Source organism: Canis lupus, chromosome 17 (genome assembly GCF_011100685.1).
Source record: "Canis lupus familiaris isolate Mischka breed German Shepherd chromosome 17, alternate assembly UU_Cfam_GSD_1.0, whole genome shotgun sequence".
Classification (NCBI taxonomy): domain Eukaryota; kingdom Metazoa; phylum Chordata; class Mammalia; order Carnivora; family Canidae; genus Canis; species Canis lupus.
Window position 1 is genome coordinate 57892456 of NC_049238.1, and position 20306 is coordinate 57912761.

Below are 20306 nucleotides of genomic sequence, written 5' to 3' on the forward strand. Positions count from 1 at the left end.
ATCAAATAAATTCAAGATGAAAGAGAGAGACATTAAATGTCTATAAGAATGACTTTGCAAAAAAAAAAAAAAAAAAGAATGACTTTGCAAAAGAGGTATAATCCTTATCAGAAGTTAATCAAACCAAGTCTTGCCATAGTAGACTACAAGTATTGGAAGGGTCAAGTCGAAGAGAGGAGGCAAAGACAGAGTGTTAACAGTAAACCTTCTCCTCTGATATGGTTTCATAGTTGATATTGAATAATGTTGATAGTGAAATTAGATTAGTGAAATGCAGATTAAATTACATTAATATTTTCCCTTTAAGCCAAGGGTATACTATGTAGTCAGAACACAAATTCAATAAAAACTCATTTCAATTTTTTTTTTCCTAAATATTTTATTTATTCATGAGAGAGAGAGAGAGAGGCAGAGATACAGGCAGAAGGAGAAGCAGGCTCCATGCAAGGAGCCCGATCAGGACTTGATCCCAGATCCCAGGATCATGCCCTGAGCTGAAGGCAGACACTCAACTGCTGAGCCATCCGAGCGTCCCTCATTTCAGTTTTTATTTTTATTTTATTTTTTTAATTAATTTATTCATGAGAAACAGAGATAGAGAGGCAGAGACACAGGCAGAGGGAGAAGCAGGCTCCATGCAAGGATCCTAATGTGGGACTCCATCCCGGGTCTCCAGGATCACACCCTGGGCTGCAGGCGGCGCTAAACCGCTGCGCCACCGGGGCTACCGCCTCATTTCAGTTTTTAAACATGGAATTGGGTGAACAGGGATTGAGGCTTTCCAGCCTGTCTTTCAGAGCATGATTCTTTATATAAAAAGATAATTTCAAATGCAATGTTCCCCTTTAAATTCAGCATTTCACCAAACTGCTTATTGCAGCCAAAGGAAAGTAGTGCGTCTAGTTTTTCATTTGGTAGTGGCACAAGATGGAGCCCTAGGCTTTTCATGTTTTTAGTACTTAACCATTACTACATTAAAATAAGTAATTAGCAGGCCTTGAAGTGTTTGAATAGTTCAGCAAGAAATGTCACAAATCTGGGTTCATATTGTCTCAGTGCTTTCTTATGGGAGCGTGACGGGCATAAGGAAGGGGCCCTGGAGATTGTATTTCTAGCTTAAATGTCAAGAGTATGAAAAGTAGCCAGGATTATTTAGGAGCTTTGTGGGTTCAACACCATGAGGTTTCATAGTTCTGCTGGTTATAAATTCCCTAGACTAGAAGCTAAGATTTCAGGTTTTAAAACATGGAATTTGGTGAAGAGGGCTTGATTTCCAGCATCATGAAGGTGACTGAGTACTCTTTCTCAGGGGGTGCACTATGATTTTTTTTTTCTGTTTTCCCTTCATTTTTCACATGACAATTTAATTTCTTTCACATTCATGTGTTGACATGGGCTGCCTTACATTCTAAATTCTGTGCAACTTTCTGTAACTTTAGCCACGTATGTAACAACAGATAGAGCATCAGTCAAACCAAAGTGGACAGGGAAGAAAATGTTCTACTAGAGAAACTCCCTGGGATTTTCTGATGAAGTATTTTGCAGAAGATTGATCGCCATAAACCTTCCCTTAATGAAACGCTTTCCAGTTTTCATGGCCTTTGGGGTGGGGGTCATTTAAGGAAGGGGATAGGGAGTATGAGCAGAACCATCACTTTCTTAGTCTTCTAATCTTTAGAGACCTTTTCCTGCACAAGGCTAAAAAGAAAGCGGGTAATTGAACTTACAGAAATGTCACCCCAGCAAAGACTACTCTCATATGATTACAAGGCATTTAGGAAGTATTTTCCCTTAATTTTGCTAACAGACCAAGGAAGTTTTCTAAGTATTCTGTTAAGATTCAACCATGGATGATTCTTGGATTCTAATGGTTTATAGCAATTACAGTAATGTCTGATTACTACTCCTACTTCAATCATCTTCTAAAAGTAGGAATTTCCATTGGTATCTTGAAAATATTAAATGTTACTAAGTGTTAGAAATATTAAGATAGCTAGTTGAATAATGAGAAACCCAACTTCCAGTTGAAAAATGATCAAAATAGATTAGTGGGAAAAAAATAAGTGAATCCTGGTCCTGATTTGGATCCTGAAGAGACAGACTAACTTATGCTACAGTTGGTCCTTGGGAAATGTTTTAGAAAATTAAGTTATTTTGTGGCAAAAAATAGAAGTTGCTCCTGATACCGTAGATATAACTAAAATCTGCTACTAATGTCCTGGAATGAGGCTTGCGAACAGCTACCTGGCGAGAGCTTGCTAGTCTTAACAGTTTTGTGTGATTATTTGGCATCTTATTAGAGAACTCACTCTGATGAATTTTGTTCTGTAACCCACAGATAGAGGAATGTTACCTTTACTTAATCAGATTTTTAAAAGATTTGTCAATGTTGCTATATAGAGTAAGAGATCTATAAAGATTTAAAAAATCATGACCTATACAGGATATTAGATCCTAGCCACAAAAAGCTTCCTAGAAAGTTCTTTATTATATTCTACTTGCACAGTTTATATACCTAAGTGACCTCTGGGACAGATATATATATATATATATACCTTTCACTTTTATGCCTATTTATAGTAATTTGCTATCTGGTTCTGGAAAGTTTGGTTCACAGATTCAAAATTCAAGAAAATTCATGTTCTGTCTCTTTTCAAGTTTAATCTAGGATTCTCTGATTAGGGAAAGGAGAAGCAGATCAGACTATACTAACAATTGCTCCTTTCATTGAGGAATAAAAGTTGACTTACCTACAGTCCCATCCCTTTAGACTATAAACCTCAGAGGGATGATACTTCAGTTCTTTTGCTTTCCTTGAGCTAGTATTAGTAAACTCTAGTTCCTGTTTGTTAGGATAAAGGTATTGTTTTCTGCTTTTATGATCTTTTTATATGAAAAAGTCATAGAATCTTCACATTTGAAGTCCCTGAAAAACTCAAGTTGCCTCTTCAACTAGGGCCTCAGTAATAATTCTGTAGGTTTATAGCCAGTGTCCTGCAGGGAAATGTGATAATCACCCTGAGAAGCTAGGAAGAAATCATAGTAACCCACACCCTTAAAGTCTACTTTCTGTCTTGCCTTGTAGAAATGATACAGAGGTAGAATAAATGAAATTAGCTTTCTTTTTCAGATACTGACATCCTGTGAGATATGAACATGAGCATATAGGATATTTTCTCTTTTAAGATTAAAACTTACCTTTTCTTCTCACTTTGGTCGCGAAGAACCATCAGTACTACAAAGAGTAGCTAGGAGTATGGAGCATATAGGAGGGAACCTGGTAATAAAAAATAGAAGGAATGAGTCAATGAAACAATACATCAGAATGATTTCCATAGGTTAATAGTTTCTGAGTTTTAAAACTTCTTGGAATATGGATTTAAGACATCCTCTCACTAGACATTTAGAGTAATAACTTTGTTAAACAACTTCATTATAATTAGAAGACAGGCATGTTGCTTTTAAGTAATCTGAGTATTGACAAAAGGTAAGTCCTCAACTTCTTTCAGTATAATCACGTAAGCCAGGATGAACTTCCCAAATTAAAAAGTTGCATTGTAATTTTCTTCGAGTAGAGGATGAGAAGTGGAAGGGAAACACAACATGTAAAGCTGACAATACTAATTTTACCAGATGTCGAAAAGAATGATCAAACTTATAAAGTGATGTGCTAATTCTTTTTGCATTACTTTCCCTTTACGCTGCTTAAAGTCAAATTCCAGAAATAAAATTTTTTATTTATCATACTGTTTTCCTTTTGCTAAATGAAGGATAAAATAGAAAGTTCAGCAAGAAAATGTTCAATGGAAAATAATATGAAGAATAGGGGTGTTAAGAAGAACTAAATCAGCTTCTGTGTTCCCTTTAAAAACTCATAATTTCCTAGCACATGCATGTAGCTTTGCTTTTAGTATATAACTTGAGTATGTAGTGCTTCCTTTTACAGTTATCAAAATCATTGCTCTAAAATACCAGCCTCTCAATCTGTAAACTTTAGAGGTATGTGTGTGTACAACTATGTTATATAAGTCATGAATTTCTGTTTCCATGAAGTATTCAGTTTGGTAATAAAAGCAGCTTTACTTTTATCACTTCTTAAAATTTTGGTCCTAGGGCTGTCAAGAAAAAGTAAAGTGATTCCATAGCAATTCAAATGAAGAAGGAAGTGACATGTTAAATGATCCAATCACTTGGCATTAGATTATTTATAGGACTATTTTCCCACCGAAATAAGCTGTATATTTTCCTCTGGAAATTCATTTCTTCATGGCACTGTGCTGTGTTAAACTGTGTTAACATTTGTGCTGAAATGGAGAGTGTACTTTTTAATACATAAGTGTTAGAATTTCAGCTACTTTAGTCGAGAGACAGAAAATTGTTACTGATCCAATAAAAGTATCAAAGGCCAAACAGTAACCATTTGGTTTCATTCTTGAAAAGATTTATGAGAAGTAGGGAAAGCTCACGTCTTTTTTTGTTTGTTTCCTTATAGGAGAATCAGTCTATTGATCATTCTACTAAAAATCCAAGGCAAAGTTAACGCTCTGGAATGAGTGAATGCTTTTGTAATTTATTTAACTAGAGGAAGGAAGAGGAAGAAACCTGGATTATTCTCTCAAGGAAGTGAGACTAAAGAAACAGCATTACACTTCCCTCAGAAATGTGAAATGAACTACTTTATCTTAAAAACTCTTTCTTGTTCTCCTTGCTGTTCTCCTCTTACTGTTCTCCTTGAGAACAGTAGCAAACAGGATGGAGATTTGAGGAGCAAGCTGTTATGCTGGGGGGTGTTATTCCTGTAAATATTCCTGGAAAGGCCTGCTGCTTATGCTCTTTGAGGGGAACAAAGAAGCCGTGAGCAGGAAAAATTCCTTGACATTACATCATTTCAAATCCCTGGAAAATTGCTTTCTGAATAAAGTGCAAGCTGGAAAGCCACTTAAGAGATGTTGCAATCTAAAGACAAAGATACACCATAAAAGGGCTTGACCAGAGACAGCAGTTTTCTTTCCTAGCTACTTGTTTCAAGATCAGAATCTGTCTAGTGAAGAATTTTATTTTTCAGCAGAAGCCTAGGGAGGACTATATATATATATATATATATATATATATATATATATAGTCATATAGGACAACTTCTCTATATATTAGGATATATATATATATATACACACACATGATCTTAAGGTCTTTTTTAGGAAAAGGAGTGGGAAAAAAAAAAAAGGAAAAGGAGTGGATGCGGAGTTTGACAAGAACTTTTTTGTTTGATTCTGTCATATAGCATAATATTTAAGTCAGGGGTACTTTAGTTGGTTCATGATGTGAACATGTGAGAGTTCTGGTATTGAGCACATGGCAGAATGTTACAGAATGAGAGTGAGCTGGCCCTCTTGGATCTGGTGTGAGGCTCTGGTACGAGAGGGGAAGACGAGCTGCGGGCTTGGCATCACACACTGGCTCTTGCTGTACAGTTTTCACTCTTTGAATCTCCTTCCAAAATCAGTCAAATATGACTTCCGCTGTGTTCTGAGTAACTATATGGGAAATATTACTCCTTTTCTGTTGGTTGAATGTAAATAGTTTTTTTTTTTTTTAAAGATTTTATTTATTTATTCATGAGAGACACAGCGAGAGAGGCAGAGACGTAGGCAGAGGGAGAAGCAGGTTCCCTATGGGGAGCCTGATGTGGGATTGGATCCCAGGACCTTGGGATCACGACCTGAGCCAAAGGCAGATACTCAACCACTGAGCCACCCAGGTGTTCCCAATAAACAATAATGACTGTAGAGTAGAATTCAGGGAAAATGATCTTGTAACCCCATTGGCCTCGTTTCTGAAGAATGAACACTATATAACTTCCTCTAAGGTTTATTCATACATGATGGAGTTTTAAGGCAATTACAATGTAATAATGATGAATCCTATTTGTAAAACACCGGTTCAAAAGAATTCATCCTACTTTACTGGCAACTGTCCTGTGAAGCACAGAGACCAGAAAGTATTATTTCAAGCCTCCTATTGAGGGAAACATACTCAGAAGTAAGGAAGTACAGATAGACTCAATCAATCAAGATCATCCAGTTATAACATTAGGTATAAAATTTCTGCTGGTTACATTTAGGTTATGTGGCTGCTTTTTTTCAGCCCATAGACCATGTAAGTTTACCAACAATAATACTATTGTTTAAAGGCGCTATTTATTGAGTACACGCTGTTTGCAAAGCACTGTTCTAAGCACCTCAAATACAGTGAATCCTTCAAAGTTCACTACAACTGCATGGAGTGGATGTCACTGTTAACCTTAATTAGTAAGTAAGGAAACAGTTACAGGAAGGTTATGGCTTGCCTAATGTCACATAACTAATGACAGAAGCAGAAATCGAACCTAGACAATTGGGCTCCAGAGTTCATGTTCCTATGCTATCCTTGATTTTTTTTTCTTTAAAGATTTTGTTTATTCCTGAGAGACACAGAGAAGCAGAGACATAGAGGGAGAAGCAGGCTCCTCACAGGAAGCCCAATGTGGGACTCGATCTCCGGCCCGGGATCACACCTTGAACCAAAGGCAGATGCTCAACTGCTGAGCCACCCAGGCGTCCTGTCATCCTCAATTTAAATATCTTCACAAAACTATCAATTTTTGTTTCAAGTAATTAAAAGAATACATGTGCTTAACACTTAAATTTTCACTGAAGGTTTTATAGTGTTTTAGAGGCTTTTATTTCTGTGTACTTTATCAAGTCAGATAGCTGGTAGAAAATAATTTTCTAAATGTAAAAGGGAGTTTGAGGTACCACCTCCATTATATATATGGCTCAAAGCCTAGAAATTTGCAAGAACCACAATTTGGGAACCACCATCAAAGCCTCAAATGAAAAAAAAAAAAACTTTAATAAAATTTCTAGTTTAACATGTAAAACTTAACCTGGAGATAAAACCTGAAGGAGAAAAATAAACTCGAAGTGACAGACTCTTTTCAGAGTATCTAAAATAATAAGCAGTAGATACACCATTATAAAGTATAGTACCTTTAGAAATTTAGAACATTACAAATTAGTTTGGAAAATGGTGTTTTGTTGCCTTGTAAAAACCTAGAAAAGGGTATTCTCTCACAAAAGAGAAATTACTTTGTCATGGATTAAAAAAATAGTGAAAGAGGGATCCCTGGGTGGCGCAGAGGTTTAGCGCCTGCCTTTGGCCCAGGGCGCGATCCTGGAGACCCGGGATCGAATCCCACGTCAGGCTCCCGGTGCATGGAGTCTGCTTCTCCCTCTGCCTGTGTCTCTGCCTCTCTCTCTCTCACTGTGTGCCTATCATAAAAAAAAAAAAAAAAAAAAAAATAGTGAAAGAATGGTATCAACTGTAAACTTACAGGGCTTTATGTGGGGTAACTTACTCATTCCAATATTTTCTACAAAATTTTTCAACTTTATTCTAGTGTGCCCTGCCACTCACCACCAGCCTTGAGCATTCTTTTTTTTTTTTTTTTTTTTTTTTTTAAGATTTTATTTATTTGATAGAGCACAAGCAGAGGGAAGCCGCAGGCAGAGGGAGAGGAGGAAGCAGGGAACCTTAATGCATGGCTCTATCCCAGGACCCTGAAATCAGGACCTGAGCTGAAGGCAGGAGCTTAAACCCAGACTAAGCCATGTAGGCTCCCCAGCCATCAGCATTCTAATTCAAAATTGATAAAAGGGTGAGCAACTATTGAAGCTCCCCTGAAGGAACTACAGCAGACTAAGCTAGCTAAAAATAAATAAGGAAAGCAAAACCTCCTATGTAGTAGAATGTTGGGATGAAATAGGCATTCTTACTTGGTCTCCACTTAACTCCTGATAAAGTCAAAACCATTGGCATTGTGTCACTGAGTGAATTAGAACATTATCTAAAAATGCAAATGTGGCATCAGGAAGGCAACAAAGGTAAGTAGGGGGCAGAACGTGTGAGATAAAAGCCTTCAAGACCAGTGGCAGTCACTTTCTCTAATTCTCCCTTACTTTACTCCTAGGACCTAGCACAGGAGTCATCTTCAGATGTGAGGCAGCATGGCTGTACAAGTCACCAAGAATGATAATGGAGATGAGTTCAACTCATACAGCTGAGCTTACTTCAACCACAGGATTATCTAGCCCAAAGCTCAGGGGAGAAGCGGTGTGAAAACTGTGTTTTCTTAATCTGACATTGAGTGGGGCATTCATTTTCTTTGCAAGAAAAAAATAAAAGATTCTGATCTCTACTGTTATACAGGGAAAGATTTTCCAAAATAAGCATAATAAGATATGTAAGTCCACAAGTGAATTAGCTTCCTGGATTCAGTGAGTTGCCAAAGCTTAGAGAATGTGCTCATCCATCTCTCCACAACCAGTATTGAAAATGAGATCATTCTGGGGCCAGTTTGAAAGAGTAGATTTTGGAAATCCCTTTTGTACGCTGCCAGGGAATGTCTAAAAATGCTGAGTGGTTGAGGTACCTCATAGGTAGAACCTTATCGAATAGGACACAGGAATTTGGTCCAAAGTTAATACAATAAGAGGTACCTGGGTAGCTCAGCAGTTGAGCATCTGCCTTCGGCTCAGGTCATGATACCAGTCTGGGGATCAAGTCCCGCATCGGGCTCCCCGCAGGGAAACTGCTTCTCCCTCTGCCTATGTCTCTGCCTCTCTCTGTGTCTCTCATGAATAAATAAATAAAATCTTTAAAAAAACAAAACAAAAACAAAGTTAATGCAACATTTGTGGAATGAGTCATAAGATTAAGTTGTTAGGGCAGTATGCTTACTACCTTCTAGTACTTTAATAAGATTGACCTCAGTCACTGCAAATACTCTGGCATGAACTTGCAGATGACAAGAGATGGAATGAAGGTGTGAACTGCCCCTGTTCAACTTCTCTGCAGAGAGGGTAGTGAATGCTCATTACTCATCCATGGATGTCTGAGCTCAAGAGCAGGTTCTTTGGTCATGGAGGAAGAAACAAAGATATGATTTGTCACCAGAAGGAACAGTGAGTTGCCTCTGTCTGAAAGTCCAGAGATTTGACTTCTTGGCACAGCTCTTGTCAGGACCAGCTGCGTAAACTTGGACAAACCATCTAATCCCTTTCAGGCACAGGTTACTCAGTGGTCAGAAGAGGAGTTTTAATAGGCTGGTTGCTGAGGCCAGGGTCAGAACTAGATCTCAAGCTTCTCTAACTTGGGCAGGTTCTATAAGACCTATTCTGTAGACCCAGGGAGTGTCATGGTAGATTTTCTTTGGTATTAAAGTGAATTAACCATCATGAATTCCTCCATTTTCAGAAGAAATCAATAATGTGGGCCACAGATCTTAATCTAAAATTGGATGAACAGTCTTACTGTAACAGATGTGAAAAGGAAGAAATGCCCTAGTTTTGTTCTGTCCTATATGGTAGCCATGAGCCATGTGTGGCTAGTTGAATTTACATTTAAATTAATTTAAATTTTAAAAATTGAGTTCCTCAGTCATTCTAGCCTATTTCGAGTACTCAGTAGCCATATGTGTCTACTGTATTGGGCAGCACATGCATAGAATTGCAGAAAGTTCTGTTGGTCACACTGTCTCAGTCCTTTGCCCAGACAACAAATGGCAGTTATTAGTTCTCCCTTAGTGCAAGACATAGATGTTTGTGCCTTAGGGTGAGGGTGTCCATCTTTAAGGAATGAAAGAATGTTTTAAAACCCACTTGGACATTGGGGTGCCTGGGTGGCTCAGGGTGTGATCCTGGAGTTCCGGGATTGAGTCCCACATCGGGCTTCCTGCATGGAGCCTGCTTCTCCCTCTGCCTGTGTCTGCCTCTCTGTATGTCTCTCACGAATAAATCCTAAAAAACAAAACAAAACAAAAAAACACTTGGATAAAGAAGCGTAAGAAACCTCTCAGGCAAAAAATGCAAGGAACAAGAGTTTAGAGTGATGGGAAGGTTAAAGGAAGGAATTAGGAAACACCCAAACCATTTTGTGCCTTGAGTCTTGACTAGTCCTGAGCTTCTGTAGAACACATAGCTCCTAGAGGGGTGTTCTTCAGAGATATTGTCACCCCATGATCCCAGAGATGGAAAAGTATGAGAAAGCAGGTTACCTTAATCCCCAGCAAGTCAATGATCCTCTCAGTACTCAATGGTAGGGAAATGGTTAGTCATATTGGGCCCATGTTTCTTTTTTTTTTTTTTTTTATATATATATACCAGCTTTTTATTTTTTTATTGGTGTTCAATTTGCCAACATATAGAATAACACCCAGTGCTCATCCCATCAAGTGCCCCCCTCAGTGCCCGTCACCCAGTCACCCCCACCCCCAGCCCACCTCCCTTTCTACCACCCCTTGTTCGTTTCCCAGAGCTAGGAGTCTCTCATGTTCTGTCTGGGCCCATGTTTCAAAAAAAAGTTGTTACATAGCTGGACTGGCAGGACAGGGATTAATTCAGGCTATCTAGAAATAGGTGAGAGGGGTAACCACTCTAACAGCCAACTCCTTAGGTACAGGCCTGTGCAGTCAAAGCCAGCAAATGTTTTAAGGCTTAAGCTTCAATATTAGTAAGAAAGTATCAGTGATAAAATGCTTTTCTACAGATTTGGCACACCGGTTCCACCTTCAGTCCTCCTGGCTAGGGAATCATGCATATGTGGAAAGGAAGAAATCAGAGGCAGATGGCAAAAAGTGTAATTTTAGCTGCTCTCTGAAAGCCACCTGTGAAGGGAATCACCTTTCTCTTCTGGACTCACTTACAGGTGCAGCTGCAGGGGAAGATACAGAAGATGCTAGTACTGAGTTCACGGACAGCATCGAGGAGGAGGCTGCACACCATAATCACCAGCAAGTAAGTCCATGTCAGGTTCTGGGTTCCCAGGGTGGAAGGCTCATAGCCCTTTGGGGTCTGGTGTCTCCTGCAGCCCTTGTGAGCCTAGAGTGAGAAGCTATCTTTTTATAAAAACCACTTCCCAGTCTTCTTTCTGCCCTCCCTGAGCTTCCAGCCACCTTGCCAGCCAACCCCTGTCTTCACTCTCCACTTTTCTCTCCAATCTACCTTTTTTTTTTCTCCTTCTATCCCCTGCTCCTCCTTCCCACCTTTGCCTCTATGTACCATCTATAGCTATAGCTTCAGAAGAATTTTACTTACAACAAGACCATGGACAGTTCCCCTTTTGGGTTTTTGTATCTGAAACACACCACAGAAGACAGGGAGACATCGGAGGGCTGCTTGGGAGGTGGCAGGCCTAAGACCTGCTCAGGAGAGTGCTCTCTGAGAACCTCCCAAGAGGATCAGAATGCTTCCAAAGCGGGGATCTGTCTTGGTGAAATCTCGTTACACAAAAGAGAAGTCTGTTGGGCAACCTGACAGACCACCCAGGTTGTGACACATCAGTGACCAGCAGGTGACACTTCAAGAGCAAGCCCCCATCAAACCTCAGAACTTGGTACCCAAGGCTGAAACACTGTTCCCACCAGCCATCAGTGAAGGTGTAACCAGCATGTTCTCAAGCTCAAGAGTTGAATGTCCTGGACCTCAGAGATTAAGTCACCGACAGTGATCCCATTGCACTCACTGGCACTCCTATGTGTCTCCATGTTGCCCAGTGACATTTAGCAATCACATCTCCTAGATGGACCATGCCTGTGAGTCTCTGAGTTATTAAGGAGAAAGTGGATCATTGATATCTGTCCTTCTGCAGACATAGCTAGGCTTTTCCATTGATAGCTTCCTTGTAGTTATTAGGAAAACTGCTAAGAAAATGAGGCTTTCTGGGTCTGCCTCTATACCTCTCATATAAGGAAAAAGGGAGACCCAACAAAAAGAACCCACATGATCATTCCTCAAATATCATAGGACTTGGCACAATCTTTAGCTCTTGAGGACATGAGTAGTTAATTGTCTAGGATACCTCACGTCCTCAACACAGTTTCTTTACATTCTATCAAGATCCCCTTTTTGTTGCTCTAGCCATATCTGACCCTCACTCCCTTAAGTTCTTGCATGAGTTCAACTTCTCCTTTTGTTTGAATATCTTCTTCTAAGTCCTCCTAACCAGTGCTTGTGACTTTAATTATGTATACTACTGCCCCTCCAGACAGATCCCTTTGCCTCCCATTTCCTAATGTCACTGAGGAGCTTTGGGGAGAAGAGAGGGATCTGTAAGATAAGCAAATGTCCATTCTAAGAGTTAGATTGAGATGTCAGCCAGTCACTGGTGGTTATTGCTGCTGTGGACAGGATTAGCTTCAGAAAAAGTGAACAACAGACACAGACGTGAAGACAGCCAGATTCTGATTCTGATTGACACAATCTAAACTATGTGTAGTCATAAGAGCCCTCTGCTCTAATTCTCAATTGTAGGCAAACTGCTTGTAAAATTGTTCCTTCCTTAACCTTCCTTCCTATAGCTTAGCATGGAGCAAATGACCAGATAACATTTTGAGAAGGTCAGTTCAATCCTGGAATAAACCTTTTTATTGGGGCATATGTATTTCCCTTGCAATGTCTACCCTATTACTTGGCAGAGATACTTAATAAATTATTAGTTAACCTTTGGATTAGGTTTTGACTCATGATAGACAAATTTACATACTTGATGGATGAAGAATATCTTGGGTAAGCATCATTTTCTTTTCATAATCTTTCCTTGAAAATCAATCTCCAGTTTTGGGTAGGATGAACGTTGGTGTATGAAATCATTGTAAATTCACTTCAACTTTTCTGGAGTTTGAGGGTATGACTCTCCTGCTGCCAAATAAATAAAGCTTGTTTTGCCATAACTGTTCTGTGTACCGATTCTCAAAACTGTGTTTGCTGGTTCCCGGGGAAATCGTCCTTTACAATTCTGCTCTGAGTTCCTGCTTGCTAAGTCCTTGGAAGATACACTTTATTCGACACCGAGCTACGTCCTGCGTTAGACATACACAGACTTCCCCCAACAAACACATCCTAGTCTGTGTTCCTTCCAAGGCAAGAGCTATCTTTTGGCCAAAGCAAGTTGCTTCATCCTTATTTTTAGACTACTCAGGAAGTCTCAGGTCTGGCTATGTTGGTAATTTCCCCGAGGTATCTCCCACAGAATCCCATTCTCAAGCAAATGTAAGGTCTATAATAAATAAGTAGGAAATGCCTGTGAAATGAATCAAGCATTGCCTTTCTTCATTTGAACCTTTGTAGTGGAAAAAAAGTTCATCAAGAATCAAAATTCAAAAAAAAGAATCAAGATTCAAATACAAAGAAGGAGAAAAAAGTAGTGTGAAGAACTTGAGAAAAAAATCATTTTTAATGCCCTCATGCTGCGTGAGGACTGATTTACATTATGAGACATATTGTAATGGGTAAAAACAAAGCAACTCAATTCAAACGAGATCAGTTGTGCACATAGATTTCTGTAGGGTAAAAGAAAACCCAGAGTACACAAAGTTTAATTATACAATGGAAGCAATAGAACAGATGAATTAGGAAATGGCAGATGGGGAGGAACCTGTAAGAGACATAATTAACACTAGACCTAGAGGGTTCTTACGACCACCACACATACTGAAAGCCCTGGGGTTTTATTTGGGGAAAATATAGAAATATTAACTTTGCATAGGTGAGAAAGAAAAACTGATTTAAAAGATTCTGAGTCAGTTTTCATGCATTTACATTTCAATTTAAAAAATAAGTTAGCCAAAGTAAGCTCCCTTTGATGCAGAAATGAGAACCCAAATTAGCCTGGAAACAAATCATAGCTCTGTTTTCTTTCTTTCTTTCTTTCTTTTTTTTTTTTTTAAGATTTTATTTGTTTATTTGAAAGAGTGTGAGTGAGAGAGAACAGGAGCAAGAGGAGAGGCAAAGGGAGAGGGAGAAGCAGACTCTTCACTGAGCAGAGAGCCCAACGAGGAGCTTGATCCCGGGGCTCCAGGCTCATGACCTGATCCGAAGGCAGAAACCCAACCGACTGAGCCACCCAGATGCCCACATAACTGTTTCTTAATTTTAAAGTGGGAAATTAGACCAAGTATACCTTAAGGCCCCTTCTGGTATTGACATTCCATCGTTCTTAATTTTTTCTTTTTAAAGAAAAGGTAAATTTAAATCAATAGAAGATAACATACATCCAGAAGGCACTTTAAAAATAGATAGATAGGTATTGCTGGGGCACCTGAGTGACTCAGTCAATTAGGCATCCAGGTCTTGATGTCAGTTCAGGTGTTGATCTCAGGGTCATGAGTGTGGAGCCTACTTAAAAAAAAAAGACAGTTATCATTAAAGTGAGACATTATTTTTAAACAGAAGGAGCCTTTAGGTTTTAGAGAAGAATGAAAGCACCCATATTTGAAACTGATGCCAGATTATTTTTTTAAAAGATTTTGTTCATTTGATAGAGATAGAGTGCGCACAAGCAGTGGGGAGGAACAGTGGGAGACGCAAACTCTCCACTGAGCACAGGGAGCCCGACCCCAGAGCTCAATTCTAGGACTCTAAGATCATGATCTGGTTGAAAGCAGACGCTTAACCGACTGAATCACCCAGGTGCCCATGCAAAGTTTATTTTAGTTAAGTTAGTTGGAAAGGGTTTATTTTAAAAGGTAACATCACATAGTTTAAATGAGAGTTTGAGGTCCTAAATTTTCAAAAGTGGTTTTATCCAGTCCCTTTTATTTTGTCCCAAGTCCTTGGCGGTATGTACAGAGACAGGCCAGAATAACTGAGCCCAGCAGCAGAACCAGAGAGACAAATGTCAGGCTCAGAACTGTAGGGATGCCTAGGAAATGAGCAGCTTTGTCTATGCATCTTTCTTCTTTTTCTTTGCAACCTCAAGTGCTGTGCTACTAAACACCCTGCATATATGTGCTATCAATCAACCCCACCCATACAGCCTAGATCTTACCATGCTCAGTTACAAGCAAAAGCCCTACAGCTTTGTGCAAGCAGCTATTTATCAATCATTGATCCATTTAAGCTGCTCTGGGCCCTGTTTTGTTCAATATATTTGTGAACTGAATAAAGCTATAAAGCATGTAATTAATTCTACAAATCATCCCCAATCGAGTGGCTACTACTTGAGTTATGGAGACACACATAACATATTTTGAGGACTTTGATCATTAAGAAATGATTTGTATAGCAACAATGAATTTACTGGCAACAAGTACAAGTCACACTGTTAACACAGAAGAAACAGCACGACCTCGAAATAGCTGTGGGAGAGAGGTGGGAAACTGGGAGATCAAAATAGACTAAAAAAAAAATAGACTCGAAGCTAAGTAGAACCCCAAAGTGCAGTCGCAGAGAGGAGAAAGAAGCAACATGGCATTGGGATGTATTAAGATTAATGTTGGGGGCACCTGGGTGGCTCAGTGGTTGAGTATCTGCCTTTGGCTGGGGAAGTGATCCTGGGGTCCTGGGATCGAGTCCTGCAATGGGCTCCCCACAGGGAGCCTGCTTCTCTATGTCTCTGCTTCTCTCTGTATGTCTCCCATAAATAAATAAAATCTTAAAAAAAAAAAAAGATTGTTGGATGGATGGATGAGAAATCCTTGCACTAAAATATGTAGTCATACACTGAATAAGTTATCATACCCAGGATTTGGTTTCCATACTTTTAAAAGTGTGTGGAGAACTGGAGAGGAACCCAAGATGAATCATAAGAAAGTCTTTAAAAAAAAATTATCCTTTGAGGAAAAGCTACACAAACCACTTGAGTTGACACACTGAAGAGTAACTACAGGGGTATCCTCAAAACGTAGAAAGGTATGGGGAAGTTATTTCCACCTTGTTTTCTTCCCAGGTGTTTAGATTTGTAGAGCTCTGTGCCTGGTAGCATCAGCACAAGGGTGATAACCAACAGGTGATACTGGCTGCTGGGCAGGTGGTCTCACTTTTAACTTCTCCGTAGTTCCAGGACGAGAGTCTTAAGCTTCTGTTCTCTGTAGCTGAGTGCCTTCTGTCTTAGTCATCCTTCTTAGGGCCTGAGGTTCAGGCATGGCCTGAGGCTTTGAGTGCTGGGGTCTCAAGGTGTGATCTTTGCAGTCAAGGACTTGGATGTTGTGTGGAGTCAAAGAAGTTTCCTGTCTTGTAGGAAGATTCTTAGGGGACTCTGCCCCTCTGGAGGAGAAGAATCACAGCCTCCACACTCTCCAGTCCTATGTAAACCTCATGTGTTTGCATTTGGTTTTTATTTATGATGTGCTGTTGTTTTTTTCACCCACATCTGGATGCCACTCTTCCTGCCCATGGAAGCAATTCTTCCTGCTTTCTTGCTGTCCTCATCACCTAAACCAATCTCCAGGGCCCTTATGACTGAGGAAGTCCTTAGGGTGAGCACATTTTAGTGCTGCCTCTTTGGTTCGCATTAAAGCCTGCCTTTGCGATCTGATGTTCCTCTTGAATCCTCTTCCCTAACTTCTTTAAACTATGGTTTTCTTTCAGCTCATCAAGGTGGCTTTGGAGAAAAGTCTGGCAACTGTGGAGACTCAGAACGTATGTCTCCCCCCTCCTTCCTCAGCAGGAGGGGACAATAACAGGGGTCTTCAGGAGGAGATGCTCCACCTGAGGGCTGAGATCCACCAGCACTTAGAGGAGAAGAGGAGAGCTGAGGGGGAACTGAAGGAGCTAAAGGCTCAAATTGAGGAAGCAGGATTCTCCTCTGTGGCCCACATCAGGTAGGACACTGCCCAGAGAAGGGGAGCCTGCCCATTGAGAGGCCACCATAGCCAAGGAGTTCACCTTGCTGCAACCAAGGCATTTGTGCTACTATAGGGCTTCTTGGTTCATATCCCAAGCTCCATGCCTTAATGGAACTCTTTAGAGAAAACTCAGTAATATTGGATAATGGTGATTGTTAATAATTACCATTTAAATTATTTAAATCTGGTCTTAATTCAATATAATAATGCCCATTATTAGCTATGCAGTCACAAGTGCAGACATCCCAGTTGTATGACAGGTGTTGCCCTTTGAATTGACTGGAAGATATGAGAAATGATGCTTTGCTGCTGCATGCAGAACCAGAATAGTTGTTGAAGGAGGAGGATTTTTACAGGGACCCCTTCATCTCCACTCAGCTCTCTCTCAGCTGCATGAATCCCTAAATCATGGAGTAGCAACTTTAATAATCTCTGCTGTTTTGTTAACTTTACGAAAGTGGCATATAGCTGATTCATTGGCTAGATTGGCCACTCTGTTTTTAATGGCATTTTTTCAAAAGATGTTTGGGGAACATGCTAATAATGTAGGGCTAATCCATTCATCCTTGCCTATTACATGCCACCTAAGCAACCTTGAGTCATAGAATAATATTAACACTAAAGAGGACCTTGGCATCTAGCCTATCCCTTATTTCATGGCCAAGAAAACTCCAGTGTAAAAAGTTCTAGCAACTTGCTCAAAGTTGCATATTAGTCCATGGCTAGACCCCTGCCTCCCAATTTTTAATATGTAAGCCTTTTCTTCTTTGGCTATATACTTTGCCAAACAATTTTGGAAATATTCTTGTGATCATCCTTCATGCTTGTTCTTTTACTCTGAATACTCATGATTTTTTTTTCTTTTTTTTTTTAAGAGAGAGCACAAGGCAGGGAGGGGCAGAGGGAGAGGAAGATAGAGAATCCTAAGTAGTTTCATGCCTGCCGAGGAGTCTGACGGGCTCAGTCTCACAATTTTGAGGTCATAACTTGAGCTAAAATCAAGAGTCAGATGCCTAACTGACAGAGCCAGCCAGGCACCCCATAGTATTTCCTTCTACTGAAGTGAAATTCTACTTAAGTGAAAGAATAAGTTTTTATTTTTTAGTAAGCTCTATATAGGCCCAATGTGGGGCTTGAACCCACAACCTCGAGATCAAGTCACATTCTCTACTGACCTAGTCAACCAGGTACCCCAAGCATAAATTTTACTTAACCTTTTTTATGTGTAAACTTGGTTAAACTCTTGGATAAGAACAGTACATCTCTTTTGATCCTACAGCTGAATATAAAATCAAACCAAATGTAGATACCTTCATAGTTTATTTTCTTTTTTCCCCAGAATTACTAACCTGAAACTCTGATTCACCTTTCCACCCAACCTTAAGAATCACAGATACTGTAGAAGACAGAATCTGTCTAATGTTTCCATTAGCAATAATCATGCCTCAGGTAAACTTCATTGCCTATGATACAGCCACTGTGAAAAGCTAAGATCTATCTAAGGAAAGCCCTTCTTTTGAGAAGACTTTGTTGAGCTTTGTTCTCTTCGGTTTATATCATGAAAACAGTTTTTCCCCAAAAAATGAAGCTATAATATAATACCAGATATTTTTTCCATACTACACATGTGTTGCCTTCTCTCCATCTCACATCTCAGTTTTGGCAAAATACCTGTCCCCCTTCTTCATCGAGGAAACTCTCCTGGATAGTCAGTCTATCTGATTCCCATGTCCTAAAGTATTTTCTTTTTTTCTTCTTAATTCCCACTAGACAAGTATTGCTCATGTTTTGAAGACTTCAGGATTCTAAGAAACCCTATCTAGGGGGATAGGCGACTGCTAATCCTTCCAGGTGTGAATGACTTGTGTCTTTGGCTCCTTTAGGCAGCACTTCTCAATTTAGCATGCTTAAGAATCACCTGCAGAACTTAAGTAACATCTAGATCCATGAGCCTTAGCCTTAGCTCTAAAGTTTGGTTTTTTTAAACAAGGACCTCATAGGATTCTGATATTAGTACTTTTCAGGTCTGCAGCTGGTACAGCAGAATAAAATGACTCCTCTGTGGCAGACCCTGAGCTAACCAGACCACATATGCAATTTCATTTAAGAGTCCAGTAACTTCACTGGGTCCAAGTTATCCTTATTTTTCATAAAAGAAGACTGAAGCTCAAAGAGGTTAAGCAAACTGCCTATTTAAATGAATTGGCTTGTTAAGGCCATGTTTTTTATGGCTTCCATCCAACCCTGGTGAAGGATTTGGTGGGAAGAAAAGATAAGGTCTAGAATGTCTTGATGAAAATGAGTTGTTTATCCATTTTATTTCTTCTACAAATAGAAATGTTTTATGTGTCAGGCACTGTGAAGGCTCTGGGGATACAGAGTTAACAGAACAGAAAGAGTCCTGACCTCATGAAGATGATCTATCACAAGAGCCAGGCATTAAACAAAATAATTACAGAAGTACATTTGATTGTAGTTCTGATTAGTATTATTTATTTCCCAGGTCCTAATTTCTCATTCAGTGGTTGAAAACTGACTGATGATAATTAATAGAATTCTAGAATCCATAATAATAAATTTGTCGCAAGCAACGGGGTCTTTATTTTTTTTTCCTTAACAGCATAAGTACCATTGTTAATTCCAGAGGCCACTGAAAATTAGAACCTTAGGTTGAGAGGCACCTGGGTGGCTCAGTCAGTTAAAGCATCTGCCTTTGACTCAGGTGGTGATCCTAGGGTCCTGGGCTCGAGATCAGCATCAGGCTCCCTGCTCAGTGAGGAGTCTGCTTCTCCCTCTCCCTCTGCCCCCTACTCATGTTCTTTCTATCTCAAATAAATGGAATCTTGAGAGAGAGAGGGAGAGAGAGAGAGGCTAAATAACATGGGTAAAGACAACTAGACCAGGTGTGTTGAGTCCAAGATTTTTAGCAATTGCGTCACCACCAAGTACATGTGGTAGTGCTGGCAAGTCTCCCTCTCTTTTCCTGAGTTTTGGTTTCCTTGTCTACAAAATAAGGGCACCTTTGTAGCTCTCTGACGTTACTTCATGCTTTGGGGTGTCTCTGAAGTCTTTGCTGGACCCAGACCAGAGCCAGCCGCTCACGGTGTGTGTTTCCTGTAGGAACACCATGCTGAGCCTTTGCCTTGAGAATGCAGAGCTGAAAGAGCAGATGGGAGAAGCAATGTCTGATGGATGGGAGATCGAGGAAGACAAGGAGAAGGGCGAGGTGACAGTGGAAACTGTGGCAGCCAAAGGAGGTCTGAATGAAAATAGCCTTCAGGCTGAGTTCAGAAAGCTCCAGGGAAAACTGAAGCATGCCCACAACATTATCAACCTCCTCAAAGAGCAGCTGGTGCTGAGCAGCAAGGATGGGAATAGTAAACTTAGTCCAGAGCTCCTAGTGCGCCTGGACCGGGAGATCGACAGAATGAACACAGAGCTGGTCTGTTCTCCGGAGAAGCCCCAGTGCCAGGAAGAAGAGCATATGACCACAAGGCCCTGCCCCAGACCCCAGAGCCTTGACCTTGGGGCTACCCTTTCAGTGGATGGCCACCAAGTAAGTATGGGATTAGATGTAATGAAAGACCTGTGCAGAAGGTCTGTGCTGGAGGTAACAGTTTTTACCTTCAACAGTACTACCCTGTGG

The 20306-nt window shown here is 40.1% G+C and overlaps 1 protein-coding gene across 18 annotated transcripts in view; it reads left to right on the forward strand.

Annotated features, from left to right (window-relative positions):
* The window catches only part of PDE4DIPP2 (phosphodiesterase 4D interacting protein), a 224251-nt gene that overhangs the window by 169699 nt on the left and 34246 nt on the right, over positions 1 to 20306 (forward strand). For all 18 annotated transcript variants that reach the window (XR_005372682.1, XM_038561938.1, XM_038561936.1 and 15 more), the window contains 3 exons: positions 10744 to 10832; positions 16404 to 16636; positions 19781 to 20216. Coding sequence is in view for 17 of the 18 variants with exons in the window: in XM_038561938.1 (XP_038417866.1) it covers positions 10744 to 10832; positions 16404 to 16636; positions 19781 to 20216 (758 nt within the window). In the remaining variant the exon portion in view is untranslated. The remainder of the gene's footprint in view (positions 1 to 10743; positions 10833 to 16403; positions 16637 to 19780; positions 20217 to 20306) is intronic.